Here is a 25,591-nt window from a genome sequence, read left to right as displayed (position 1 = left end):
CACAAAGGTATGCTGGGGGTTGTAGTGCACAAGGAGGTATGCTGCTGGGAGTTGTGGTGCATTAGCAGCCTCCTGACACAACAACTCCCAGCATACCTCTGTGTCCACTACAACTCCCAGCATACCTTCTTGTGGGGAGTTGCAGTGCACAAGCAGGTAAGCTGGGAGTTGTAGTGCACAAGGAGGTATGCTGCTGGGAGTTGTTGTGTTAGGAGGCTGCTAATGCACTACAACTCCCAGCAGCATACCTCCTTGTGCACTACAACCCCCAGCATACCTCTTTGTGCACTACAACCCCCAGCATACCTCTTTGTGCACAATGAGGTATGCTGGGGCTTGTAGTGCACAAGAAGTTGTGCTGCTGGAAGTTGTGTCAGGAGGTTGCTGCTGCACAACTGCAACTCCCAGCATACCTCCTTGTGCACTACAACTCCCAGCATACCTTCTTGTGCACTACAACTCCCAGCACACCACCTTGTGGGGAGTTGCACACAAGGAGGAATTCTGGGGATTCGTAGTGCACAAGAAGGTATGCTGAGGGTTGTAGTGCACAAGAAGGTATGCTGAGGATTGTAGTGCACAAGGAGGTATGCTGGGAGTTGTAGTGCACAAGGAGGTATGCTGGGAGTTGCAGTTGTGCAGCAGCAGCCTCCCGACAAAACATCCCAGCATACCTCTTTGTGTACTACAACTCCCAGCATACCTCCTTGTGAACTACAACTCCCAGCATACCTTCTTATGCACCACAACTCCCAGCATACCCACTTGTGCACTACAAATCACCACAAGAAGGTATGCTGGGAGTTGTAGTGCATAAGAAGGTATACTGGGAGTTGTGCACAGGGAGGTATGCTGCGGGGTAAAGAGGAATTAAAAAGTGTTTAAAAAAAAGTTTAAATTAAAAAAAATTAAAAAAAACAATCATAATAAAGGTTCTAATAATCCCTGTTCCCTTTTTTAAAAAAAAAAAAAATATTATATTTGTATTTTTACATATTTTTTTTCAAAACTTTATTTAGTATCGAATTAGTATCGAGTATCAAAATAAGAAAGCTGGTATTGGTATTGAACTCAAAATTCTGGTATCGTGACATCCCTAGTGGGCAAGATGGAAAAAGAATTTGACCACAAGATCAGACTACTTAGGGTTTGTTTGTAGTCTGTTACCAAGGAGATGTATAGTTCTGCATAGGAGATTTTTGTCAAGATCGTTTGCAAAGTTTTGAACAATAGAGCAATAGAAATTGGTGCAATATATGTCTGTTATGTCTTCCATTATGAAGGCTATAAAGCAGAATTTAGTAGTAACCAGTCACTACACAGTTTGGACCATATTCTAAAATAACAATGTTCATAGATGATGGAATTATAACAACATATGGGACTAGAGTTGATGGAAAGGTAAAGAAGAAGGAATGTCCTAATAATAACCATTGATTGTCTTACTAGAGATGTACACACACAGCTAGGCCACTTGAATTGTAAGGATTCTCCTATATTTAAAATGAACACAAAGCCATTACAAGGCAATAAACTGTATCCAGACATTTCCAGGGCAAGTGCAGCTGACCTTTTGTTCACTAGCTCCTGACCCCAGGGTGTATGGGAGAAGCTTGTAAGGGAGATGTCTGCTATTTGGCCTCATTCCTGGTATTTAAATTGCATTCCCTAATCAAATGAAAAGACCGTCCTGTCTATCGGGTTACAGAATCCATAACAGCATTTGGCCTTTATATAGCATAATGTTAGTCTTTTTTGTTTGCATTGAAGCTCCAGCACCTGGGACAGTGTTGACTCTCAATTACACAGACACAGTTCTGATGCCTGACTAATATAATAAAAAAAGTAAAAAAATTTTCCCCCCTTCTAGCTGTCTTGTTAAATATAGAAAGAAATTCAAGTTGTACTTTTTTTCACCTAATTAAGCAATAGAATTATCACAGACATAATGCAGCCGTAGCTCAACAAAGCTGCGGAGGAAAAGACAATAGTAAGTCTGTTAGAATGGAAGCATTCCACGCGTCACAGATGTATGAGGGTATTCTAGACAATGAGGTGAAAAGCTGCCTGCCATGGCGGACAAAGACCAGCACGCAGGCTCTCCACACTGCACATACCGCTAGGGACATACTATGGGCTCCCTGGGACACAGATGCCTTGTTATATTGCAGCTAGTCATTGGAGATTAATTCTTAGCCATTTGGTACAATAATTTACCCATTCCCCTGTGCTTTAACTAGTGTCATTGACTGTGGACCGTAGATCTTAGTACTGGAGAGTGAACTTTATCCACAGTGTTTTGTTTTGTTTTTTTTATTTCTTAATGGTAAAAATTTTTTAAATAGTTTTAAAAACATTAAAACTATCTTAAGGGATAACATATATTTGGGAACATTGGAGCTATCACTATATCCAAGGATGGCTTTTCTTACACATTGAGTCTTCTCCTTTGGGACCATCATCAGAATCATTTATTATTGGGAAGACTGACAGAGCTGTTCTTTAATATAAAGAGACATTTAGCAATGGTCATAAAGATTAGCATGTGGAAACTAAACCTTAGGGTAGGTTCACACGTACAGGATCTGCAGCAGATTTGAAGTTGCAGATTGGCTTTGAATTTGCGCCATCAAATCTGCTGCAGGGCCTGGACGTGTGAACCCACCCTTATAGTAAATAGGGTTTTCTTAATCATTGATTAGACACTATTTGTAGTGGAGATCTGTATATAGAGCTAATAAATCTCCCCCTTCCCATGGGTGTAGTTACTTTGCACATTATGGCCACATTCAGTCATTTGTGGTTAGTCCATTAAAGGATGTTAGCTTGAACTACGCAGAGTAGGTGTCCAACAGTGGTCATGGCACGTCTGATGGTTTAGTGCGAGTCTGACAATCCACTAAATTTCAAAGAATGTGGCCCAAAGGAAGCCACCATAGGTCTCAGTATCCCTCATTCTTTTCACTACTGAGCAACTTCATGCTATATGAAAACTTAGCAAACATGGCAAACTAATTGAGCAATACCATGATCACTGACATCGGATGCGGAGTATCAGCCAATCAGTGCCAGACACATTATGCTCCGCCCCCACCTTCTCAACCCAGACTGCAGGAGTGGTAAGAAGATGCACAGTAGGGAACATTGTAGTTGGCCCTTGTACCCTCCATCCCCCCATATTTAGAGTGGGAACAGAGGTATACACAATGGTGACTACTTGCAGAGGGGATGTATACAGTATGGGGGAACAACTACTTAGAGGGGAGAGGGGTATACAGTATGGGGTCCTTACTGCAGAGGGTGATTGCATACAGTATGGGGGAACATGGGTAGAGGGAGGTGTATAGTATGGAGGCCTTACTGCAGAGGGGAGATGTATACGTTATGGAGGAAAAACTATAGAGGGAGGTGGGAGGTATGCAGTATGGAGGCCTAACTTACAGTATAGGAGCTTAACAACAGTGGGACATACAGTATGGCGGCTCACTACAGTGTAGGGTCGTTCTCTGTTTCTTGTATTTTTTTTCTCTCAAAAATAAGCCCTAACCCTTTTTTGAGAGAAAAAAAAATATAAGAGCCGGTCTTATTTTTGGAGAAACACAGTAGTTCCTGGAAGTCTTCCTATTGGCTTACTATTTATTAGATGTTGGCATCTCATTCATGTAATATTAAGCAGGGCTGCAATATCTTTCAGGCGCCAGTCATTTGGAACTTTTCTTCATATTGTACAGCCATACACTTCTGATTGAAATTGGCCAAAAATCTCCCTCTATAGTATTTAAGAGTCCATATGTGCCAGTATTATGCAACATACCTTCTAATATACTTCACTCAGCCATAACATTGAAACCACTGACATATATAGGAATATATTAGGCCATGGGTCTCCAAACTGCGGCCCTCCAGCTGTTGCAAAACTACATTTCCCATCATGCCTGGACAGCCAAATCCAAAGCTTTAGCTGTCCAGGCATGATGGGAGTTGTAGTTTCCCAACAGCTGGAGGGCCGCAGTTTGGAGACCCATGTATTAGGAAGTCCTTGATAACGTCAGCTGAATGAAGGAGGATTGTCATGGCTAGATGACTGGGTCAGGACACAATATGGCAGATCTTGTTGAGTGTACCTAATGCATTGCTTGCAACCTACCAAATGTGGTTTAATAAAGCACAACCAGGGTCCCAGGCAGCCAAGGCTCATTGATGTGTGTAGAAGACTATCTTGTCAGGTCAGAGTTACCAGTCACAAATTCCTAAAAAAGTTACTGCTGGATTTCATAGAAAGGTGTCCGAGCACAGACATTTTAGCTTGCTGTGTATGGGGCCATGTAGTCATAGACCTGTCATATTGGCCATGCTAACCCCCTGTAGACCACAAAAGCACCAACAATTGGCCGGTAAGAATCAGAACAGGACCATGGGGAAATGGTAGAAGGTGGCCTGGTCTGATAAATCATGTTTTCTGTGGAAGTTCAGGTACAGTACATGTGTCGCTTAGAAAGAGATGGCACCAGGATGTACTATAGGGAAAAAAACAAGCTAGTGGAGGCAGTGTGATACACTGGGTAAAGCTGTGCAGGGCATCCTTGGCATCCATGTGGCACACACCACCTACATAAACTTACCACATATCACCTCTAGCTGTTTTGGGGATTTGTGGGACGGTACTACACAATATTAATGTTATGGCTGATTGGTGTGTGTTGGTTTGGACAAGCCTATAAAGTACACACAGGGTGGAAAGTGGCTAACTATCACTATGAACATCACTATAACACAAAAAGCATACAAAAAATAATAATAAAATAATTGATTGATAATTGATACGGTTGTTTTATGTGCAATCTGATTGTACAAAAACCTTCTGAACCGTGGTGTCTTCTGTGTTATGGTGAACCAGTTATGTGGAGGATTCAGGCATCTTTGCTGTTGTTTTCTATGTCTTAGAGTATATACTGCTGGATTCAGTGTAATGCAGCTTATAATGATCAGATCAGACAGGATTACCAGACTTGTTGAAGCATTTGTTAACCAGCCTTGTTCTGTTTACCAGTCTCCATAATAGGCTAATATTCCCCTCATATGTCGCCCTATTGCTTTACTGTGAGGAGTGGCTCTATTACACAACCATAGGGTTAAAACTAGAGAAACACTAGGTAAAAGTGCAATGTTGTTCAGGCAGCTTCATCATTTTGTCACTGAAATATTCCTAGAATATTGGTCTAAACATTACTCAGTATTCCTCAATAGCTTTTATTGTGTATGCAAGTAAATAGTTTTGTTTTTTTTTAGTTAGTGAACATCACATTTCCGTTGTGTTAGTTTTTTTGTTAGGTTTTGCAGTCAGTTGGTTGTATAGACACCTGAAGGCATGCAGCAAGCTTTTTAAGTGCTATATTAATAATTCAGAAAGCATGTGTTTCTTCTCTTGCAGTAGTGTTTTACTACAGCCAGCACCCCTGTGTATCCGAGCTGGCTCTGGTCAGTAAGGGCTGGTCTGTACACTGTAAGAAAAGGGGAACAGATGGTGCAAATCTGGTGTCAGACCTGACCGTTTTCTCCCTGGAGGACCTAAGTGAGCTTATCAAAGTGCTGGAGAGGAGGCAGAGGCTGCATTCTGTCTCTTCTGGAGAGCTGCTCAATCTGCCCTGCTGAGCTCTTCAGGATAGGAGGCCGTTGTGATTGGGCCGATCGATACGCAGGCTTTATATACGTCCTTTTTTGTTTGCTTTCCCCCCTCTTTCTGTTCTCCTCATGTTGGACGCTGATTAGATGCATGTCTGTCACTTTCCTCTAACAACCGGCGGAGCTGTATACTGAATATAACAACGGTGCAGCATTTCTTAGGGATGCTAGTGCGTTCTACATCTCCTCTTTTCTGCTAGTGCTACTCTATTATCTCCCGATGTATGCAGAAAAATAGATTCCCCATTCATCCTGGCAGTGTGGATGGAGAGCAGTTTGTGGCCCCTGTCAAATGTCACTGATCATTGCCGGGCCCATCCCTTGTCATCCTTCAGAAACAAAAAAAGAAACGCAAATAAATAACTTGTTTACATCTGATTCCGGCTATTTGTGGTTGTTTTATGACCATTGTGTTTTTAATAATTCAGAAAATACTTCTGGTAACATAACAGGATGGAAGATGAGCTAGATCAGACTACATTCTGAATTGTGTATTGCTAAAGGCTTATCATCCCTCTGTAAGTTTTCCCAGGAGTGCTCAATAATACGACTGTTCTATTGTAGTATATGGCTGAACCCCACTATAAGGTTAGGTTCACAATAGCATCATGGCTTTTATGATATGCGAGCTTTGATCAGTGATTTAAAGGGGTTATCCCGGAGAGTAGGAAAGGTCCTAGCTCTTCTGCTCTCCGGGGTTCTACTTCCTCCCTTTGCTCTTCCGCAAGAGGAGAGGGGGGGTGGGAACATGTTGTGGACAGTGATGTTACATATCTTGTGACTTCGGGCAGCTATTGGACATTGCGTGCGGGTGTGGTTTCACCCGTATACCATGCCTGCAACTAGCTCATATCCCCCTGCTCGTCTGTGAAAGGTATCAGCACCGAAGTGCAGAGGGGGGAAGTGTAGCGCTTGAGAGCAGAAGAGGTAGGACCCCTCAGAGGTTCCTGTCCTTTTGATGACTAACATTGCTATCAAGTGTCATGGAACCCTATGAAGGCTTGTAGTATCAGTGTGAACAGAGCCTAAGTTATGGTAAAGGCACCATGTTAGCATGCAAGAGACAAGTCCCTTAAAGTCCCAAAGAATTCATTTTGTTGGGTTGGTTTGGCACTGCCCATTATTCTGAATTCTGATATTTCAGCCAATGAGCTGTGAGAATCCATAGGAACGTGCTATGCTTTGTATTATAGAGGCCCGGGTACAACCTGTCGTGAATATTCATGAGCATTTAGATTAGGATATGGATGAGGATCTCTCCATGTTATGTAAGGCTGCACATACTGCCGAATGTCTGTCTCATGTCATTCTACTTTCAGCATTTTGGTGGCAGATGCTCCTTAATCTGTTTAAAGGAGATCTACCGTAAGGGTCCCTTAGAAAACATCTTTTCTTTCTCCCTGTATAAAGACGCATTGTGTGCGGATGTATGTTCCATAGAACATACACATTGTGTGTATCACTATGCAGAGCGCATACGGCCTGTGCTGCTGTATAGGAAGCCATGTTGGCACTGGGATGATCGCTTGTCTTTGTAAACTGTGTGAAATGCCTTTTGTCTCTAAATATCTTTGTTTATTTTACAGGTGCCATTTTTCGGTCCCCTTTTTGACGGCGCTATTGTAACAGAAAATCTGTTGCCAACTCTTGTGTGTGCAACGTGTATCAACGCCAGCAGAGCTGTCAAGTCGCTTATCCCTCTCTACCAGAGCTTGTATCCTTTTTATATGAGGTCTATGTCATAAAGAAGGTTCCCTTTGATTTGGTAAGTGCCTTCATTTGGTATTTTGGCAGCGCACAGGTAGCTGTCACATGGAGATTTTCATACTACATGAATTGAAAGAAGACCGGAGTCGTCTTAAAAGAAAAACGAGAGGGCTATCGTCCCCCTCAATGATGTCGCATTGTCAAGCGTACGCCCACAAGCTGACAGTTTCCATATTGAGTCTTGCTAGTGCCTTTAAGGTTAAAGTGAATGGACAGTGACATGGGTTTGCCGGCTCACTATTAAAAAGAACTCACTAAGGTTTGTGTTTATGGCTCATTTCCAGGCACTGTGCAGCTTTTTAAAGTGTCCCTGTCATTAGTGAAAACTTTTCACAGGTCATTTTGATTCTTGGGGATGTGAACATTCAGACTCCAACTGATCGAAAAACGAAAGCAGTGCTGTGATTGGTTATGACTGCTGAAGATGAGGAGTTCAGAAAGAATAGGAGAGCGGTTGTGTTTGGAACGGTAGAGGTGGGGAATTGGGGCAGGTGAGTATGCATCCTTTTTTTTTTTTTTTTTAAGCACCAACACTTACTGTTAGTGTTTTTCAGTTCTTTTGTATCCTTAAAAAAAGACATCTGTTGGATAATAACATTTTCATACAGTTGCCTAAATAAGAATGCTATACAGTGCTTCCAGTACTGTATAGTGACAATGTACCATATCTTATACAGTACTCAAATAATGCGACCATAGTGGTTCCATATAATAGCTGTCTTCATAGTCTAGTAACATTGCTGTACGGGTCACAAGCCACAGGTACCCTCCATCTATGGCGCCCCCTTCAGCAGGAGCAGGTGTTGTGCCAGCAGCTCCTATGTCCTTTTCAGACCATAAAATACAGGAGACTGTAAAGAGCTTTGCTGAATACAGATACAAATTTCCCAGCAGGTTACAAAGACAATTTCGCTGTCATTTTAAAGAGCTATTTGTGCACATTCCAGTCTCCTGACCTGCGTAATGCAGAACATCTCTCCACAAGAATCTCGGGGTATCGGAAGAAAAGGGTCTTGACCTGCTCACAAGTGCACAGTCCCATTATACCACATGAAAGTTTTATAGGGGAATCCTCCGCAGAGAACGTAGAAGGGGGGACTACAATGGAGCGATGGATAATTGTGTCTAGTAGAGTTTCGGGAATGGGTGTTTCTGAAACGAATCTATCTCCACAAGGACAGTGGAAGCTTGGCAGCCGTTTTGAAGTAAAGACAGCTGAAGTCACTTGTTGGAGGGTCTGCAGACTCTGGATACAGCTGCACTTGTCAGGAGCTTTGAGGGAAGTGTAATCAGCCGCGGAGATTAATTTGCATCTCAATTAGAAGCGAGTCAGGAGGAAGCAGGGAAGTCTGCCGCCGCCGCCACCACCGCCGAAGGTTGGAGAAGAAATCTCATCATGCACAAAAGGCCCCAACATTCAATACTCCAGCTGAGTGGAGGACAATGTACCAAATTTGGTTTCCATGGGGACCAGAAACCTGCTGAGCCATTGAAAAATCTCCGGGGTTTGCACTGTAATCATTTGATCATGATGACAAATTCCACCAAATACATTTTTTTACTGCTAGAAAGCTTTTTTTTTTTTTTTTCCTCCCCACATAACTAAATGCCAATGAAGTTAAGTTCTTGTAGCGTGTAGCTTGTTCTGGAAATGACATTAGGGTTTGAAGTTTAGTTCATGTGCTATAAGTGATGTTGGGTCACTGGGCGACATATGTCCTGTGCAGCGCGTCTGCGCCCATACAGCTCCTCTGCACTGCGGCCGTCCTGGTGAAGAGGGATAGGGGTTCTTCAATACTAGCGAAAGCTTGGGACGCTAGACATATATATATATATATATAATAGAGAGAGAGAGAGAGAGATTACATTCCTCAATTGACAGGTTTGACTGATCAGTATTAAGGGAGACTTGTGTTTGTAAGGCTTACGACATGTCTTTCATTGTCGCTATCCCTGCTGAATGCCATGCCCCACCAGAAGTGTGTCCTCCCCGCACCGTTTCCCTTAGATTAGACTGTGGTCCTATAAAGGATTGGGGGATGCTGTGCAATAAAGGGGTAGTTAAGCAAGAAAAGAAAACTGATGCCAGAGATTTGTAATTTACTTCTACTAAAAAAAAAAAATCTCAAGTCTTCCAGTACTTTTCAGCTTCTTCATGACCTGCTGGAAGTGGTATTCTGTCCAGTCTGGAGAACAGTAGAGGTTTTTTATGGAGATCTGCTTCAGCTCTGGACAGTTCCTGACATAGACAGAGGTGGCAGCAGAGAGCAGTGTGTCAGACTAAAAGGAATATACCACTTCATGTAGGACGTACAGCAGCTGATAAGTACTGGGAGACTGGAGGTTTTTAATAGAAGTAAATTAGAAGTGAATATAAGGCCCTTATGAGCCATTGGCTCAGTGAAGTTTTAAAGGGCTTATCCAGGCTTAGAAAAAAACACAGCCACTTTGTTCTAGACACAGCACCACTCTTTTGCAGCTTTGTTCCTTTGAAGTGAGCAGAGCTAAATTGCAGTACCACAAAGAACCTGAGGAAAGGGGTGGCACTGTTTTTGCAGTAAAGTAGCTGTGTTTTGTGTCATACATAACCCTTTTTTAACTTTATGCTCTCAATGAGAAGCTTGAGTTCCTGGAAGGCACGTGTTGCTACAGCTTCCCATTATAATTGTTTTCCACTTATTCTAGTTTAAAATATATTGGGGCAAAGCTAATATTGTAAATGCCCCAGACTTTTTTGCAGAATTTGCGCCAAAAAAAACCCCTAACTTGCACACTTTTACACACTGTTCCCTGGAAGTGGTCGGGGTAAAAAGAACATGGCTGCTGTAAGGAAGCATGCCTAAGTGGCCACTCTATGTGCCAAAATGGGCCAAAAATCAAGCACAGTTTAAACTAATAGTAGGTCTCAATTTTGATAAGTCTCATTATTAGGTTCATCTGTTCACACATATTTTTTCAGTTGTCTTTTGTACCAAAAAGGCTCTATTTGATGATGCAAAAGATGGCGAAAAAAGCCATCTTTTATTTTTTTTTGTTTGTTTGTTTTTTTTGCTTTTAACTATTGAGTTTTATGAAACTCAAAAATTGTGAGTGAACATAGTCTTAGGCTGCGTAGTCTAAGGTTAAACTGACTAAGAATCAGGCATTTGTTGTAAATCTGGCCCCTGAGGTTTTTTTCTCCTCCTGTCACATTGGATAGTAATAATTGCTCAGGAGACCTTTTGCTTCTCAACCTTCCCAGACCCTGACCTGCTATTTCCCAGCTACTGCATGTAATGCCCTGAACCTGAACTTGGTTAAATAACTATAAGAGGTCGTACCTCCCACCAAAGTTCAACATGAAATATTGTCCATTGTCCAGTGTCAGTGTCATGTCCTACTCAGCAGCCAGCCGAAGTTAGATAGAATAGCGCAACTTATATACAGCAGTCCTATAGGTTCCAAAGAATAGGCAAGAAGCAGTAGAGATCACTTGTGGCATTTTAATCATCACTTTGTGTAAAGACTTTAAAGAATATTGACATATTAGAGGTTCACTCTAATAAGAGAAAACTAATATATTCTTGAACATGTACAATCTTTTACATTTTTAATTGTAATTTTTTATCCTAAACCAAAACAAGCGTTTGATTACATTATGTCCAAGAAATTCTATAGCATCATAAAAGTTCAAATCTCGGCACTCACCATTTTCATGCTTCCAGAAATCTTTTATTATAGAAAATTCATCAGATTTTTTTACAGCGGTAGAAAACAGGACGTTTTGGCATCAAGCCTTCCTCAACTGTCTGCTGTAGACAGTTGAGGAAGGCTTGATGCCGAAAAGTCCTGTTTTCTACTGCTGTAAAAAAAATCTGATGAATTTTCTATAATAAAAGATTTCTGGAAGCATGAAAATGGTGAGTGCCGAGATTTGAACTTTTATGATTATATTATGTGACATGTATTGGAATACTCTGGGATTGTACTGTGTTTCTTTTTATTTATTTATTTTTTATTGTTATTTATCATATTTTATTATATATTGATTTTCGTTTACATTTGTTAGACCCCTCTTTTGTTTGATAGCTGTTAGGCACAGTCAGCTTCTTAAAGGGATACTCCAGACACTGGAACATGTATGGGCCGACACCGGCATCTCTGCTGCCCCCAACATTCGTGTCTGGAACACACATATACACAATACCCAGGGGAGACTGCTTGACTCTATACACAGTGCAGCAGCCGCTCCACAGCGAGTGGTGAATACTGTCGCTGTTCACTTTGCTAGTGGGTCTAGGATTTAGAGCCCTGCAGTTTCTGACACAAACGTTGGCGGCAGCAGAGGGCGGCGCGGTCCCTTACTGATGCCACCGCTCAAGGGAAGAAAAGGCTATATATTTATTTTAACAAAGTAATATAACTTTATCTAAGCAATGTATTAGTAATATATATCAGGGGTACTCAACAACTTTTAGTGAAGGTCCACTTACCGGGGTCTATTGTCAGGTGAAGGTCCGAGCTGAACTTCAGTAGGTACTTTTCACAAACGTTCAACTATTTACATGCAGAATTGCTGCTTATTAGCGGGAAAACTGGCATATTTTCTCTCTCACCAGTCCTTTGATATTAGGTACAAAGGGTGTGACTGCCCTGGTAGAATATAGCCCCCCTGTGCGCTCTCCCCAGTAGTGTATAGCCCCCTGTGCGCTCTCCCCCAGTAGTATATAGCCCCCTGTTGCTCCCCCAGTAGTATATAGCCCCCCTGTGCACTGTCCCCCAGTAGTATATAGCCCCCTGTGAGCTCCCCCCAGTAGTATATAGCCCCCCCTGTGCGCTCTCCCCCAGTAGTATATATCCCCTGTGTGCTCCCCCCCTGTGAGCTCCCACCAGTAATATATAGCCCCCCTGTGCTCTCCCCCTGTAGTGTATAGCCCCCCCTGTGATATCCCCTAGTAGTATATAGCCCCCCTGTGCTCTCCCCCTGTAGTATATAGCCCTCTGTGCTCTCTCCCTGTAGTATATAGCCCCCCTGTGCTCTCCCCCTGTAGTATATAGCCCCCTGTGAGCTCCCCCCAGTACTATATAGCCCCCCTGTGAGCTCCCCCCAATAGTATATAGCTCTCCCCTATAGATGGCCCCAGACAAAAAAAAAACAAAAACACAACTCACCTAGCACCTTGTTCCCTGCTGCGGCTGTCTTCTTCTTTTCTTCTGTAGGGCCGTCCCCCGGCTGATACGCGCTCTCTGGCGACGTTCGGGGGATTCCCCAGCAGAGCGCGCACCAGTGACCTCAGTGTACGCCAGCCTACTCTACCGGATGTACAGGACGGGGGCATACACTGAGGTCACTGGTGTGCGCTCTGCTGAGGAATCACCGAGACATCTCCAGAGAGCGCGTATGAGCCGGGGGCCAGGCCGACACTTCCGCGGGAGGCATTGCGGTGGGGAGTGGCACCTCCTAACCGCCCCGGATCCGCTTAGGAGGTCTGACCAGGGGTCTGGGCAGCTGGCCTCCGCTGTAAAAAAAAAATATATATTAAATTAAATATTTTAAGTATCCCTTTAAATAATAAGCACAATTTATTGGTATGAAGTCTGTCCTCCTTATTTTCGTTCCTTTTAGATAGTGACTGTGTCCATCCAACACCTGTATGTGGATTCATTTGGAAACTATTATGGAAGTCTTGAGGGGAGCCTGACATTGCTGCGGCAATTTATTCACCGTGGCACCTGACAGCTCTCTTCTGTGAGATGATCATCCTTGATTGACAGGTTTGTCTGCGGTCGGTCTTTGTTACCTCTCTGAGACGGAAGCACAAGATTTAACTTGCCATCTTGAGCTGCTCCTGTCAGTTATTGTAACCAGTTATCTAAAGACAGAGCCGAGTTTGGAAGCATAAGCACTTGGCCAAGCAACACCAATCTTGGCCGTGCCCTGATGAACACCGCGGTAGCTATAATAGGTGGGATAAAAAAGCCCTGACCTTCATTTTGAAGTGCAGTTTCCCTGCTGCTGCCGATCGATATTTTAGCTGTCTGTCTCCACTGCTTACCTTCCGTTCTCACAGTGAGAACCTTCTCCAGGCATCAATCGATAACTCTAATCTGTCCTAGCCTGTTACAACTCATGCAAGGCAAAGCTTTTAGGTAGCATTACATGAGATTGTAGAAAAGGTGCTCTTACTTGTAGCACCCTTCAAGAACATGGACAAAAATTTGACATATTTTATATTCTTACAGAACTACGGCTCCTCAATCGGTTTTATTTAACTTTATTAAAATATTGGAAATAAAATACCGAATGTGTTTCCTTTGGTATATCCATATTTTTTGTGATTCCTAAAACTTTTTCTATTTCCCTTCTAAATCCAGTCTAGTTATTCATGGCCATCTTTTTTTTCATTTCTAAATACAAATACCACTACAGACAGTCCTTTTACTATGGTACAATAGGCCTTATTAAGTAGCTAACCCTTAGTAAGTAGCTAACTTTAATGGGGAAAGCTGTGGCCAGCTAGATCCTTCCCTCAAAGGGCCTATAGGGACAGAGATTGTTCCTTAAAGGGGTACTCCACTTAAGAAAGGTTTAAAGTGTCACTGTCTTTAAAGTATAACTTTCTAAATCAACAGTAATGTGATATAAAGCAAGTTTGCAATATACATTCATTATTTTTGTTGTTGTTCTCATTCTGTAAAACAAAGCTGAACTTACCAGAAATCCAGGTCTATTGGAGGCAGATTTTTAGGCTTGTGCTGTTTGAAAAAAAAAAAAGAGACTAAGGGTGCCTTCACACCTAGCGACTCGAGGCGTAAATTACGCTGCGAGTCGGGTAGGTCCTGGCAGATCACTTTTTACTACATACACGCAGTGGTCTGAACAACCGCTGCGTGTATGTAATTCTGCCGGCCCCTTAACCCCTTCAGCTGCCGCCCGGCTCCCGCTCTGTATACATTACTTCTCCTCGCTGCACGGGTCCCGGCGTACTGCTCTCCCGCCCAGCCAATCAGTGTGTTGCCCTGCCGCAGCCACTGATTGGCCGGGCACCGTTAGTCTCTTTTTTTTCAGCACAAGCCTAAAAATGGGGAGCGGGAGCTGAAGGGGTTAAGGGGCCGGCAGAATTACATACACGCAGCAGTCGTTCAGACCGCTGCGTGTATGTAGTGAAAGTGATCTGCCAGGACCTGACAGACAGTCGCTAGGTGTGAAGACACCCTAAACCCAGAATTTCCAGCCAGTACAGAGAGTGACAGCTCTATGTGTCCGTCAGTCATGTGACTGCCTTCTCTGTGAGCGCTCAGATGGCCTGAGATACACAGGACTTACTGTTTTCTGACTCTTTCTCAAAAAACAGGAGTGCTGTGTTTTCCATGATAACTAAAAAATTTTTTTTACAAAATCTATACGTGTGAACACATCATTTAATAATACTTTCCCAGTCCCCTGCAGCTCCTGTTCAGCTCCAAGATGGACACTGCTGCGGCCAGTCAATTGGCTGAGCTGGTAGGTCCTGCTTCAAAGCAGAATGACAATAGATTAGGGCCATACAAAGCCAAACTTGAGCTGCAGGAGATTCGGGCGAAGTAAGGTGTTTTTATTTTTTTTGTCTCCCCCCTGCCACAGCATTAAAGGGGTTCTCCAGCGCTACAAAAAAAACATAGCCACTTTCTTCCGGAGGCAGCTCTACTCTTGTCTCTAGTTCCGGTATGGTTTGCAATTAAGCTCCATTGACTTCAATGGAACGGAGCTGCAAAACCTCACCCAAACTGGAGACAAGAGTGGTGCTGTCTCAGGAAGAAAGTGGCCATGTTTTTGTAGTGCTGGAGAACCCCTTTAATGTTTAACTGTTGTCTTAAGTGTCTCTTTTTAAAAAGGAAAACTACTCCAATGTTTGTTTTTTCTTGTTTATTATAAGTTTTTATTGTATTTTTTATTCTTCTTGATCACTTTTGTCTTTTTACTAATAAACTCTAAATACCATGCCGTGTTATACGATAGTGTATGATACAGGTTTTCTTACAGTTTTTTTTATTATAAAATTATTCTCTTTCGTACCTAGAGATGGAAAACGGGGGGGGATGAATCTTACCCGTTAGATAGTAGTGTGATGTGCATGTCTCTAATCTCAGATTATTTATATGCAGTGTTTGCGGGCCACCTTTGCACTTAAGGGGTTAATTGAGCAGTCTGCATCTCAAACACTTCATCAGCTTCATTTTCCTTCCACTTAAATATGCCGGATTAACGCAGTAACCAGCCGCCACTCAGTGGGCCATAATACACGTATCACTGAGCTTTTGAGGAGCCATTGCATTTAGGAATATTAAACAGGATTGTTCATTAGCATTTGCTTTAGATGTCATCTCGCATTGCTCACGCCAGCGTAACACGATAGAAATGTCAACAAATATTTCAACATTCTAGAATACATTTTCTATAGTTGGCTATATCCTCTCCATGGACTTGATGGAGGGTGGTAGTTTTAGCAGTTGTAAACTCGTGTTATTTAATACAGCTGGTCACAGAAGTGACCAAGGTTCAAGTCCAAGTAGGTCTTTGTCTTTCTTATTTATGCTACTTTATATTTTTGCATATTATTTATGTGGGTTTTTTTTTTTTGTTTTTTTTTAGCAGTACTTTGTGTATCCAGCTTTTAAATTACAAAATTAGAACACAATTAAGATAATTTTCTTTCCCTTCTAGGGGTTGTGTTGTCAGTTCACTGGGTCTCATTAACATTCTAGTTCTGTATTGCCATTGCTTCTTGCTAGCTTACCAGCTGTTCCTGCTGCTAGCTACAATGTCTGATGTGTTCAGATCACTGGGTTCCTCCACTCACCACTGAGAGGAGACAGCCTTTCCATTGGGGATACCCACGTGTCTGCCCCTGTCTACAACGGCACCAAATAAAGTAATAGAGCCTCGCATGGCATATGGTGTCTGGATTCATACAAGATGCAAAACTATTCCAGCTCTAATGCACAATGACTCATAGCATTGCTAATTTTTCCGAACAAAAGCCACCTTCCACACCCATGCTTTTAAACCTCGGGCTATGAAGTCTCACAAAGCTTGTGGTTATGAAAAAGAAAATAATCCAAAAAGTTCTTACTTTACGGTTTTAACTGTTAGGAAATTTTAAATGGTAAATATTTTAATGTTTTATGTGGATATTTAGATTTTTAGTAATTTTTGCATGATTAGAAACCTAATGAAATTTTCTGTAATTTTTTTTCCCTTTATCTCATATTTTTACTATGTCTGCTAAGTATTAAATTCTAACACAAAATCGGGGATGGGATACACAGCCGGTCCCTTTACTAGACATATTTTCATGTAATTTCAGTTTGTTTTTTTCCGGAAGGATGACTAGGAAATTAGGTAGCTAACCAGGAGGTCAAATAAAAGCTTATCCTTAGCGTTTGGCAGTGGTTGATGTAAAATGTGAGCTTTGTGTCAATTCGCATTGTCCTCTTCCTTGAATGTGAAAGTACAATATGGCTCGCACGCCTTTTAAGTATTTTTACAATTCTGGTTTATTACCTAAAAATCTACTTAACCATTAACATTTAAGGCCAATCTGTCTGTTGAATGCGCAGGGGCTGTGTTTACATTGTTGGGAATTATCATGCTAATTGACATGTGTTGCCCACTCAGGTCTCACATCTTCAAAGTGATTTCTGGCACTGTTTGTAGGTGCTAAAGTGTGTTGTGGTCATTAGCCTAATGTACACTGCTCAGCGGGAGATTGGAATTTTCTAAGGTTTAAACACAGTTCACAAATAGAATGCGCTGTTGGTTTAGTGACTGCACACTTAAGGTGGTATGGCTACCTGATCACTAATGCAGTAGCATTGTTTACTCTAAGATCGTGTTCATACAATGCAGTTTATGGTAATTTCTTGTGGGAAGTCACAAAACCATAAATTCATAATAATTAACTTTTAATGTTTATATTAAAGCAAAAAGATGACAATTTGTTTGAAGGGATCCAACAATTACATACAAATCAAACATTACAGAAGTTGGTCAATTCACGGTTAAAAGTAAAAAAAGGTAAGTTGCAATTTACATCTACCCCCTATGTTTTCAGTTTGGCAGGGAAAAGTTGCAGTTTTTTTGTGCAAAGTTCCATTTGGGCAAATATGCATGAATTTCGGTCAAATTATGCCAGCCCTGCCACGTCTTTAAAAAAAAAAAAAAAAAAGTGTAGTGGGATGGGAAGGGGCGTGGCCCTAATTTATTACACTACACACCAGTGAGCTAACATATATTGTTACTAAAATGTATGTTGGTGTAAACACGGCCCGATCAGTAAAGTAATGAGCCTTGTGCAGTCCTAATATAAATAAAAACAATAAAATATATACGTACCTCTCCGCACTCCCCGGTGTCTTCCTTCTGCTGGCTCCTGCAGCCGCTGAGAGAACTGCAGAGCCAGTCTCTGAAGTGACAGGCCACTCAGCCAATCGTTGACCACGGCGCTGGCCTGTCTCGACCAGTGATTGGCTGAGCGGCTTGTCACTTCAGAGACCAGCTCTGAAGCTCCACAAGGAGCAGCGGGCAGAAGCCAGGAAGACACCAGGGAGCATAGACGTGTATATATAATTTTCTTTATAGATTCATCAGCCGTCGGCCAAGCATTGCTGTTACATGTAGTGATGCTCAGTTGGCGGCCAATGATTTTAGGTCAAGATCAAAAGCCAACGAGCATTGTTTTTATTACACGGAGTGATAATCTGCCTAATCGGCCTGATTCTACAGATTATCGCTTAATGTAATAGGGCCCTAAGGCCTTATTCACACATCTGTAGTGCAGACCATGACCCCGGACTGTACTACGAATGTGCTTCGCTGAGTACTATGTTGAAGACAGTGGACACGTGAACTGGGTCATTGAAATCTATTGGCCCTGTGTTCTGTCCACAATTGCAGGTCCGCAGCTAAAGACAGAACCACGGACATGTGAATAGGGCCTAAGGCAGCAGGATTTCACTAAGAAACGTTTTGGCAAATTCCCCCCATCGTGTTTAATACATGCAGGTAAGTCCAGATTCCCATTCCATAATATGTGCCTAAAGCACACTCGAGAAGCCACTCGCTTCATTGTGTGAACTGACATGGGTTTCTACGGCCGCAATTTACTGAATTGACATGTCAGTTATTTGCGGGTCCGCATGGGATCCCGGGCCGGAGTGTATACGATGTGTATACGCTCCGGCCGGGATCCCATTGAAGTGAAGGCAGTGTTCACAGGTGCATAAAGTACGGCCGTTGTTGCCGATGGCAACAACGGCCGTACTTTTACGTAGTGTGAACATAGCCTAAATGTGTACTGCCCTAAAGGAACAGAGTCTGTACCGGAGTATGACCCAAATGCAACCAGTAGTACACATCATGGAATCGAAGTTCCACCACGTTTCTCACAACACAGGCAGGGTTCATCAGGGATTATGCATAACAAGGAATATTGATGACTTGACCCACATTTTAGCCTTACATAAACCCTCCCATGAAAAACCAACCTTGATTGATACATTTTTCCTGCTTTGGTATAAGGAGGAATATATCAGGCTGGCAGGGCAGTAAGAGGCCACCAGGGACAAGTCCCACATGTATAGTCCCACATATTATTAAAAAGTATTTTGGGTGAATTAAGGAAACAAAAACACGGATGCACAGTTTCATAATTTGTTTTCCCCTTTTTCCATGGGGTTTAAAAATATCTGATATTGATAGGGTTAAATATTTGTTCTAGTGTAAGATCAAGAGACTTTCAAGTGTCCTTTCCTTGATCAGTCCATTGGGGTGATTTATTTTATGCAGGGTACAGTGTTAAAGTGTCCGATGTGACCTTCACTGCACTTTTCTTCAGGTTTTTAATTGTTACTGAAGATCATTTATTAAAAATGCATCTTGTCCTTGCCATAAATGTGCCAAAAAACAGAGCGACAGTGAACAGCTAAGGGTCGGCAACAAATGGATTTTCTTTTATCTTATTTATTTTTTCTTTTTTTTTTATTACATATAGTACTTTTTTCTTTTAAGCGGTTATACAGAATTTAAGAGCAGTCTATTCGGCATATGAGGCAACAAAGACAGACTTACAAAGAGATAAGGTTAAGAGCCTTTTAGTTCTCTATGAGCGAGGGTCTAATTAATACTATGCAGAAAAAACATCATATGTTTTTTGGATAGAAACAGTCTTATTAACTCAATTTTCTGGATAGCTCAGGAGGGAAAAAATACTAAGTGCCTTGGATTCTCTACCTTTTTATTTCTTGTACAGATGAAAAAGAGCCCTTAGTGTCTCATATTCAGTAAGGTATTTTGTAAGTGCCAAAAAAGATTTCTGTTCTGCTAATTTCTGTAACCACTTGTGTTCAGGATGTGGTCTCAGCCTTTAACTATATTCCTATCACACAATTGACTATTGATTACATGGTATAATCGTCTTGTTATTTCCAAGATATGTAGTATGGGTCTTATATGTATGTAATTATTACATTGTGTGGTTTAACAGTTAAAGGTTATGGAAGTATCCTTTCGTACAAATAATGCATATCACAAAAAAATGCATATGCACCCACTCTGTAAGACACCAGCCTTTCCGTGACCCGATCTTTACTGCCGTTGAATTCTGATTGTGACTCGCATCTAAATTCCCCACTGCACACAATAGAGCGTGTGGCTGGAGCCGCACACTCCATTGTGTGAATTAACAGGGTTTTCTGCGGACGTTATTTAATGAATAGCGTCCGCAGAAAACTGACATGTCAGTTTCTTGCTGCGCCACTAGGGATCCTGGCCGTATTGTAAAAGATGACTCCAAGACATAGGAGAGAGGGAGGCTGCTAAAAAGCCTGTTGGAGAACTGATTATCTGGCAGACTCCACCAATAAAAGAAGCCGTAGAATATAACAACATTTTTTCTAGGGTGAAAGTTTTTTTCCCCCCCGGTCTTAGGGCCTTATTACACAGCACAATGTGAAAAGGAACTGAGCGCCCACCTGTCAGGTCAGCCCTTACTTCCTTCTCGTTCCCTGCTCGCCGTCTGTGCTATTACAAGCACAGACATCATGTAGGGATCCACTAGAGCAGTGTTTCTCAACTCCAGTCTTCAAGACCCACCAACAGGTCATGTTTTGTGGATATGCCATACAACAAACAGCTGTAGACAAAAAAGGAGACAGCGCTCCGTGGCGAGGATCAAATAGATAAAACGAAGGGGAGGAAAAAACGATGTAACCCTCACCTGGTAAGATTGTGCTAGCTAGGAGGCACAACACTCAGAAGCACATATGAGACAGACCACAGCCACTCCCGATATCCTCCAAGGAACAATGGAGCAACAATTCCTCCAACCACAAACACACGGGTGTGAGGGGGCAGGTCCAACAAAAAAATATAATAAAACTAAAAAATATTATAACATATATAAAATTTATTAAAAGACTCAACGTGTTTCGGAACCGCTTCGGTTCCTTTCTCAAGAGTTATCCTGACTTTTGAGAAAGGAACCGGAGCGGTTCCGAAACGCTTTGAGTCTTTTAATAAATTATATATATATATTATACATATTTTTTAGTTTTATTATATTTTTTTGTTGGACCTGCGCCCTCACACCCGTGTGTTTGTGGTTGGAGGAATTGTTGCTCTAACGAACAGCTGTGGCAGTTACTGGTGCACTGACTATAATTATGTCACCTGTAAAATCCTCAAAACAGGACCTGTTGGTAGGTCCTGAGGACTGGAGTTGAGAAACACTGCGCTAGAGGGACTGCCCAGGAGATCTTTTGATCGTCCGGCTGTCCATTGGAGAGTGGGGCAGTCTGCCCTTCTGCTCCTATTACATGGAACGACAGCTTTCGCTATTGTTTTATTGAATATGTTGACAGACAACGATCTCCCAACATTGGCATGTCAACTGATTGTGCCCTTTTAACATGAGCTATTACACCAAGCAGTTATCGTCCGGTAATCGGCCAAGTACGGCCAATAATTGTTTGGTGTAAAATGTCCCTAGGCTGGCCATACACATTAGATAGCCCCCCCCCCCCCCCCCCTCCTTCCTAACACATGCAGAGCCACTTTGGCTTAGGATATTCATGTGCTCTGGCAGATTAACCCCTTTCAGAACAAAACGATTGGGCATGTTAAAATGTAACTACTCAGTCCTTCTCCTGACACAGGAGAGTCACGAGGCCCCGTACTTAGGTATTAAGCCAGTCCCACTAAGCCTGGAGTGCAATAATCTAATGTATATGACCAGCCTTTTGTTTTACTTGACAGTAGCATTAGAATCAAGTAGGTAAAGTTCGGCTACTTTGTGACTAAGTGGAAGGCCTTATGCGTGCAGGCATGAAGAACCGAAAGTTGTGTAAAGGACATATGTTACTTGGCAGGAATCAGACAGGTAGTTTTTAGTTTTCTAGACGTGCATCCATGAAACATTTAGGGGGAGATTTATGAAAGGGTGTAAATATACACCTTGTGTCAACTGCCCACAGCAACCAATCACAGCTCCTCTTATATTTTTCCAGAGCTGAAAGCTGAGCTGTGATTGGTTGCTGTGGACAGTTTACACCAGGTGTATATTTACACCCTTTCATAAATCTCCCCTTTAGTTTTGACTAAAGTAGCTTTACACTTCTCGATGGGGCAGTACAAGGATGCAGACAAGTGCCGATCAGCAAGATAGATTGTCCCTAGTTTGCAGTGCCTTTAGATGGCACACGTGGTTACATGGCAAGGCCTCATGAATGATGCCTTTACTGCTTGTTCAGATATTTGAATTGTTCACACAGGAAGATGTGTGGCCAATAGCGATAAATTTTAAAGCCCACATAAAAGTGTCGGCAATCAGCCGAAGATTTGACGTTTTTCTGCTCCTGAGGTGATCGCTGACACGTATACACAGACCCCTTTATTGGCAGAAGGAGCGTTTCTAGCCATGCTCCTTGCTGATAATCAGCCAATGTAGAAGGCCCTTAACAAATGATCTTTGTATGTCATAGGAGAGAAAGTAACTGGAAAGTTATGTTCACTGGAAGTAACACAGTGACGTCATTTCAATGTTAGCGTGCAACACCTGTAGTTTTTGCGGTTACTTTCATTTGTTGAAGCTTCAGATTATAATGACCTGCTTCACCTAGAAATTTGAGTGTCTTTGGAAAACACCAAAATTTTTACCAGAACTTTATGCCCCAGAATTCCCAGAATAATTTTGCAACATGAAAATGTTCCATTCTATTTTTTTTTTTTTATTCCTTGTACTTTGTGTGATGGTAATGTAGCATTCAGGTGTAAATAAATAGTACTCCCTTGAAAATTGGCCCTTTGCGAATACTACGTAATCCACATGCTTTCTCTGCGTGTGCTGTTATGTGCCTTGTTCATACCAAAAGAAGATTGTTCATGACAAGTTATGTTACTGGATTTTTTTTTTTTTGTGATTATGTAGCCAATAGAAGAGAAAGAGTTGCTTTTCAGCCAAGTATTTGACTATGCAGTTTTTAACTTACTAAATGTTCTTATTGCTTTTTATAAAAAAAAAATCTTTCATGTTATTGTAGTGTGTAACTGGCTAATGTCCTGCTTCTAAGATAGATTCAAAAGCACGCCAATACAAGTTCTTTCCTCTTTTTGGCCTCTACTCCCATCTCAAAGTGTTAAAGAGGATGTACCACCAGGTACATCCTCTTTAACCTGAACCCACGGATCGAACAACGCCGGCACGGGGAGGCCGGTTCTAATCGAGCCGCGTCATACAGGGGAGGGAATTCCCTCCCACTGGGGGCGGCCCGGACGACCTCCAGTGCTTCAGCACCGGCCGGTACCGCTGGATCGAACGGCGCCGTGCACGGGAAGTGGGCGGCGGTCCGAAAAACGGACCGCGGCAGCGGCTTGCGCCGTTCGATCCGTGGGTACCGGGTGGTACATCCTCTTTAAGGTCCACATAAACTTTATACTTTTGCTTGCAGTGGTATGGGCCACCTGTATAGAGTATATGGGGCTGTCCCAACACTCCACCAACAAATGATGTTGGTGGAGATAAAGGGTATGATGGAAAATAACCTATTGATCCCTTTGTCCTCGGATAGATAAGCAGCCTCCAAAGCAGTATGGCTGCGGCTTAACCCTCCGCTCCCCATAGAGAACACAGGAATGCTCGACCTTGCTAAACATTCCTCTATATGGAGAGGACGTGGAGATAACTGACCAATATTGAAGGCATATTGCCAACTTTAGAAATATCAGCAGGGATTTGGGGCAAGTGAATTTGCATTGGTCTTTTTTTGTTTTGAGATTACCACCTCTCCATTATAAAAAAAAAAAATAATACAAAATGTGTTTGTTCTAGAATAACCCCTTTGAGAGGCATCCACTAACTATCGTCTTTATTAAGGGCCCATTTACATTGCCCTATACAGCCAGGTTACACAAGTGATTACTGTATCATTTGTGTGGCCTATTGACTGTCATAGTCCCCCGCACATAACCACATACACAGGAAGATTTGCAGCCATTAAACAATAATTTTAAATCCTTCACAAAAGATGGGATTTACCAATAAACGGGGGCGCTCGGGCCGATTATCGGCAGTAAACGTTCCTGCCTGCTAATCGACCTGTGTAAAAGTAACATAAGACTGTAGGTCAGTATATTAGAAAGAGAGTGAGCAACACAGATGGCACTCTTAGAACTACACTACCATAACCCTTGCCATCTACGTTTTCTGACATGCACAGGGCACAACACTACATTGACTTCTTATATACCATTCGTCTTGTGTAAGCTTCAAGATTTTAAGCATTAACTGAAATTCCACTATGTCAGTGCTATGTTATAACTTGTTGCCTAATAAGTCAGCTCATCTTTCAACATTTTTTTTTTTCCCTCTTTTTTTCCCAATAGTGATTGATGTTCAAGCACTTGTTTTATTGAATCTCATTAAGGTCTGCAAACCTGCATGCCAACTTCCAGTAATTAGAATCCGGATAGCCATTCCATCTGTTCTTCAAGTACTGTTTAATTAATGAACTTTTCAGCGTGTTCTTTGCCTTGTAAAAAGCTCTTAGTATTCGCAAGATGTTGAATAGGATTTGCATTCCAGCTTTTTGCTCATTGATTACAAAGAAATCTTGCAGTGGCGTTCATTATGGAATCCCAAAACTCACACTTACATATTAATACTTGAAAAGAGTTGCAAAGAGATTACAATTTTGTTATTCTGATGCTTAATTAGAGTTTTTCTCAAAATTAGGTCAAAATTAGGTTAGAAAAAAGGTTGTTTTTTTGTCTAATTAAGCTACTGTATTTTATTATTGTCCTGTTATCGCATGGAATAAAAGCTCTGCTGTCTAGTGTCCCTTTTAGCATTGCCAGTCTAATGGTTAGGCTTCTAACATATTGAATGATTACGCTCTCTAAAAGAACAAGAATTTGAAAGAATAATTATTTTTTTACTGTTCCATCATCTTTTTGTCCTTAGTTGCTTCATTAACTTTGAACGTCAATTATATTTCCTACTTGAAAGGATACTTCAGCAAAAAAAATAAATAAAATATATATAATATATTTCAAAACAACTGGTTTCAGGAAATTATATAGATTTGTAATTTACTTCTATTTAAAAATCTCAAGTCTTCCAATACTTATCAGCTGCTATTTGCCCTACAGGAAGTGGTGTGTTTTTTTTTCCAGTCTGACACAGTCCTCTCTGCTGCCACCTCTGTCCATAACAGGAACTGTGCAAAACATTAGCATATCCCTATAGAAAACCTGGACAGTTCCTGACATGGACAGAGGTGGCAGCAGAAAGCACTGTGTCAGGCTGGAAGGAAAACACCACTTCCTGCAGGACATATAGCAGCTGATAAGTAGAGATGATCGAACAGGGCCGAGGCTCAGGTTCGTACAAACCCGAACCATCAGCATTTGACTCCCGCTGCCTTCCCGTTCCGTGGGGAAGGTGGAGACAGCCTGAGTAACACCTGGAAAACAGGGATACAGCCTAGGCTGGGAGTCAAATGCCGATGGTTCGAACGAACCTGAACCTCAGCCCTGTTCGATCATCTATGCTGATAAGTTCTGGAAGACTGGAGAATTTTAAATAAAAGTTAATTACACATCTATATAACTTTCTGACACCAGTTGATT

At 41.9% G+C, this 25,591-nt stretch overlaps 1 protein-coding gene across 3 annotated transcripts in view; it reads left to right on the top strand.

The window, feature by feature from the left end:
- Positions 1-25,591, top strand: part of RALGAPA2 (Ral GTPase activating protein catalytic subunit alpha 2) — a 206,921-nt gene that overhangs the window by 131,501 nt on the left and 49,829 nt on the right. For all 3 annotated transcript variants that reach the window (XM_069955233.1, XM_069955234.1, XM_069955235.1), the window contains one exon: positions 7,269-7,396. In XM_069955233.1, the coding sequence (XP_069811334.1) occupies positions 7,269-7,396 (128 nt within the window). The remainder of the gene's footprint in view (positions 1-7,268; positions 7,397-25,591) is intronic.

This window comes from Dendropsophus ebraccatus, chromosome 15, assembly GCF_027789765.1.
Source record: "Dendropsophus ebraccatus isolate aDenEbr1 chromosome 15, aDenEbr1.pat, whole genome shotgun sequence".
NCBI lineage: Eukaryota > Metazoa > Chordata > Amphibia > Anura > Hylidae > Dendropsophus > Dendropsophus ebraccatus.
This window is presented reverse-complemented; position numbering and strand designations above follow the sequence as displayed.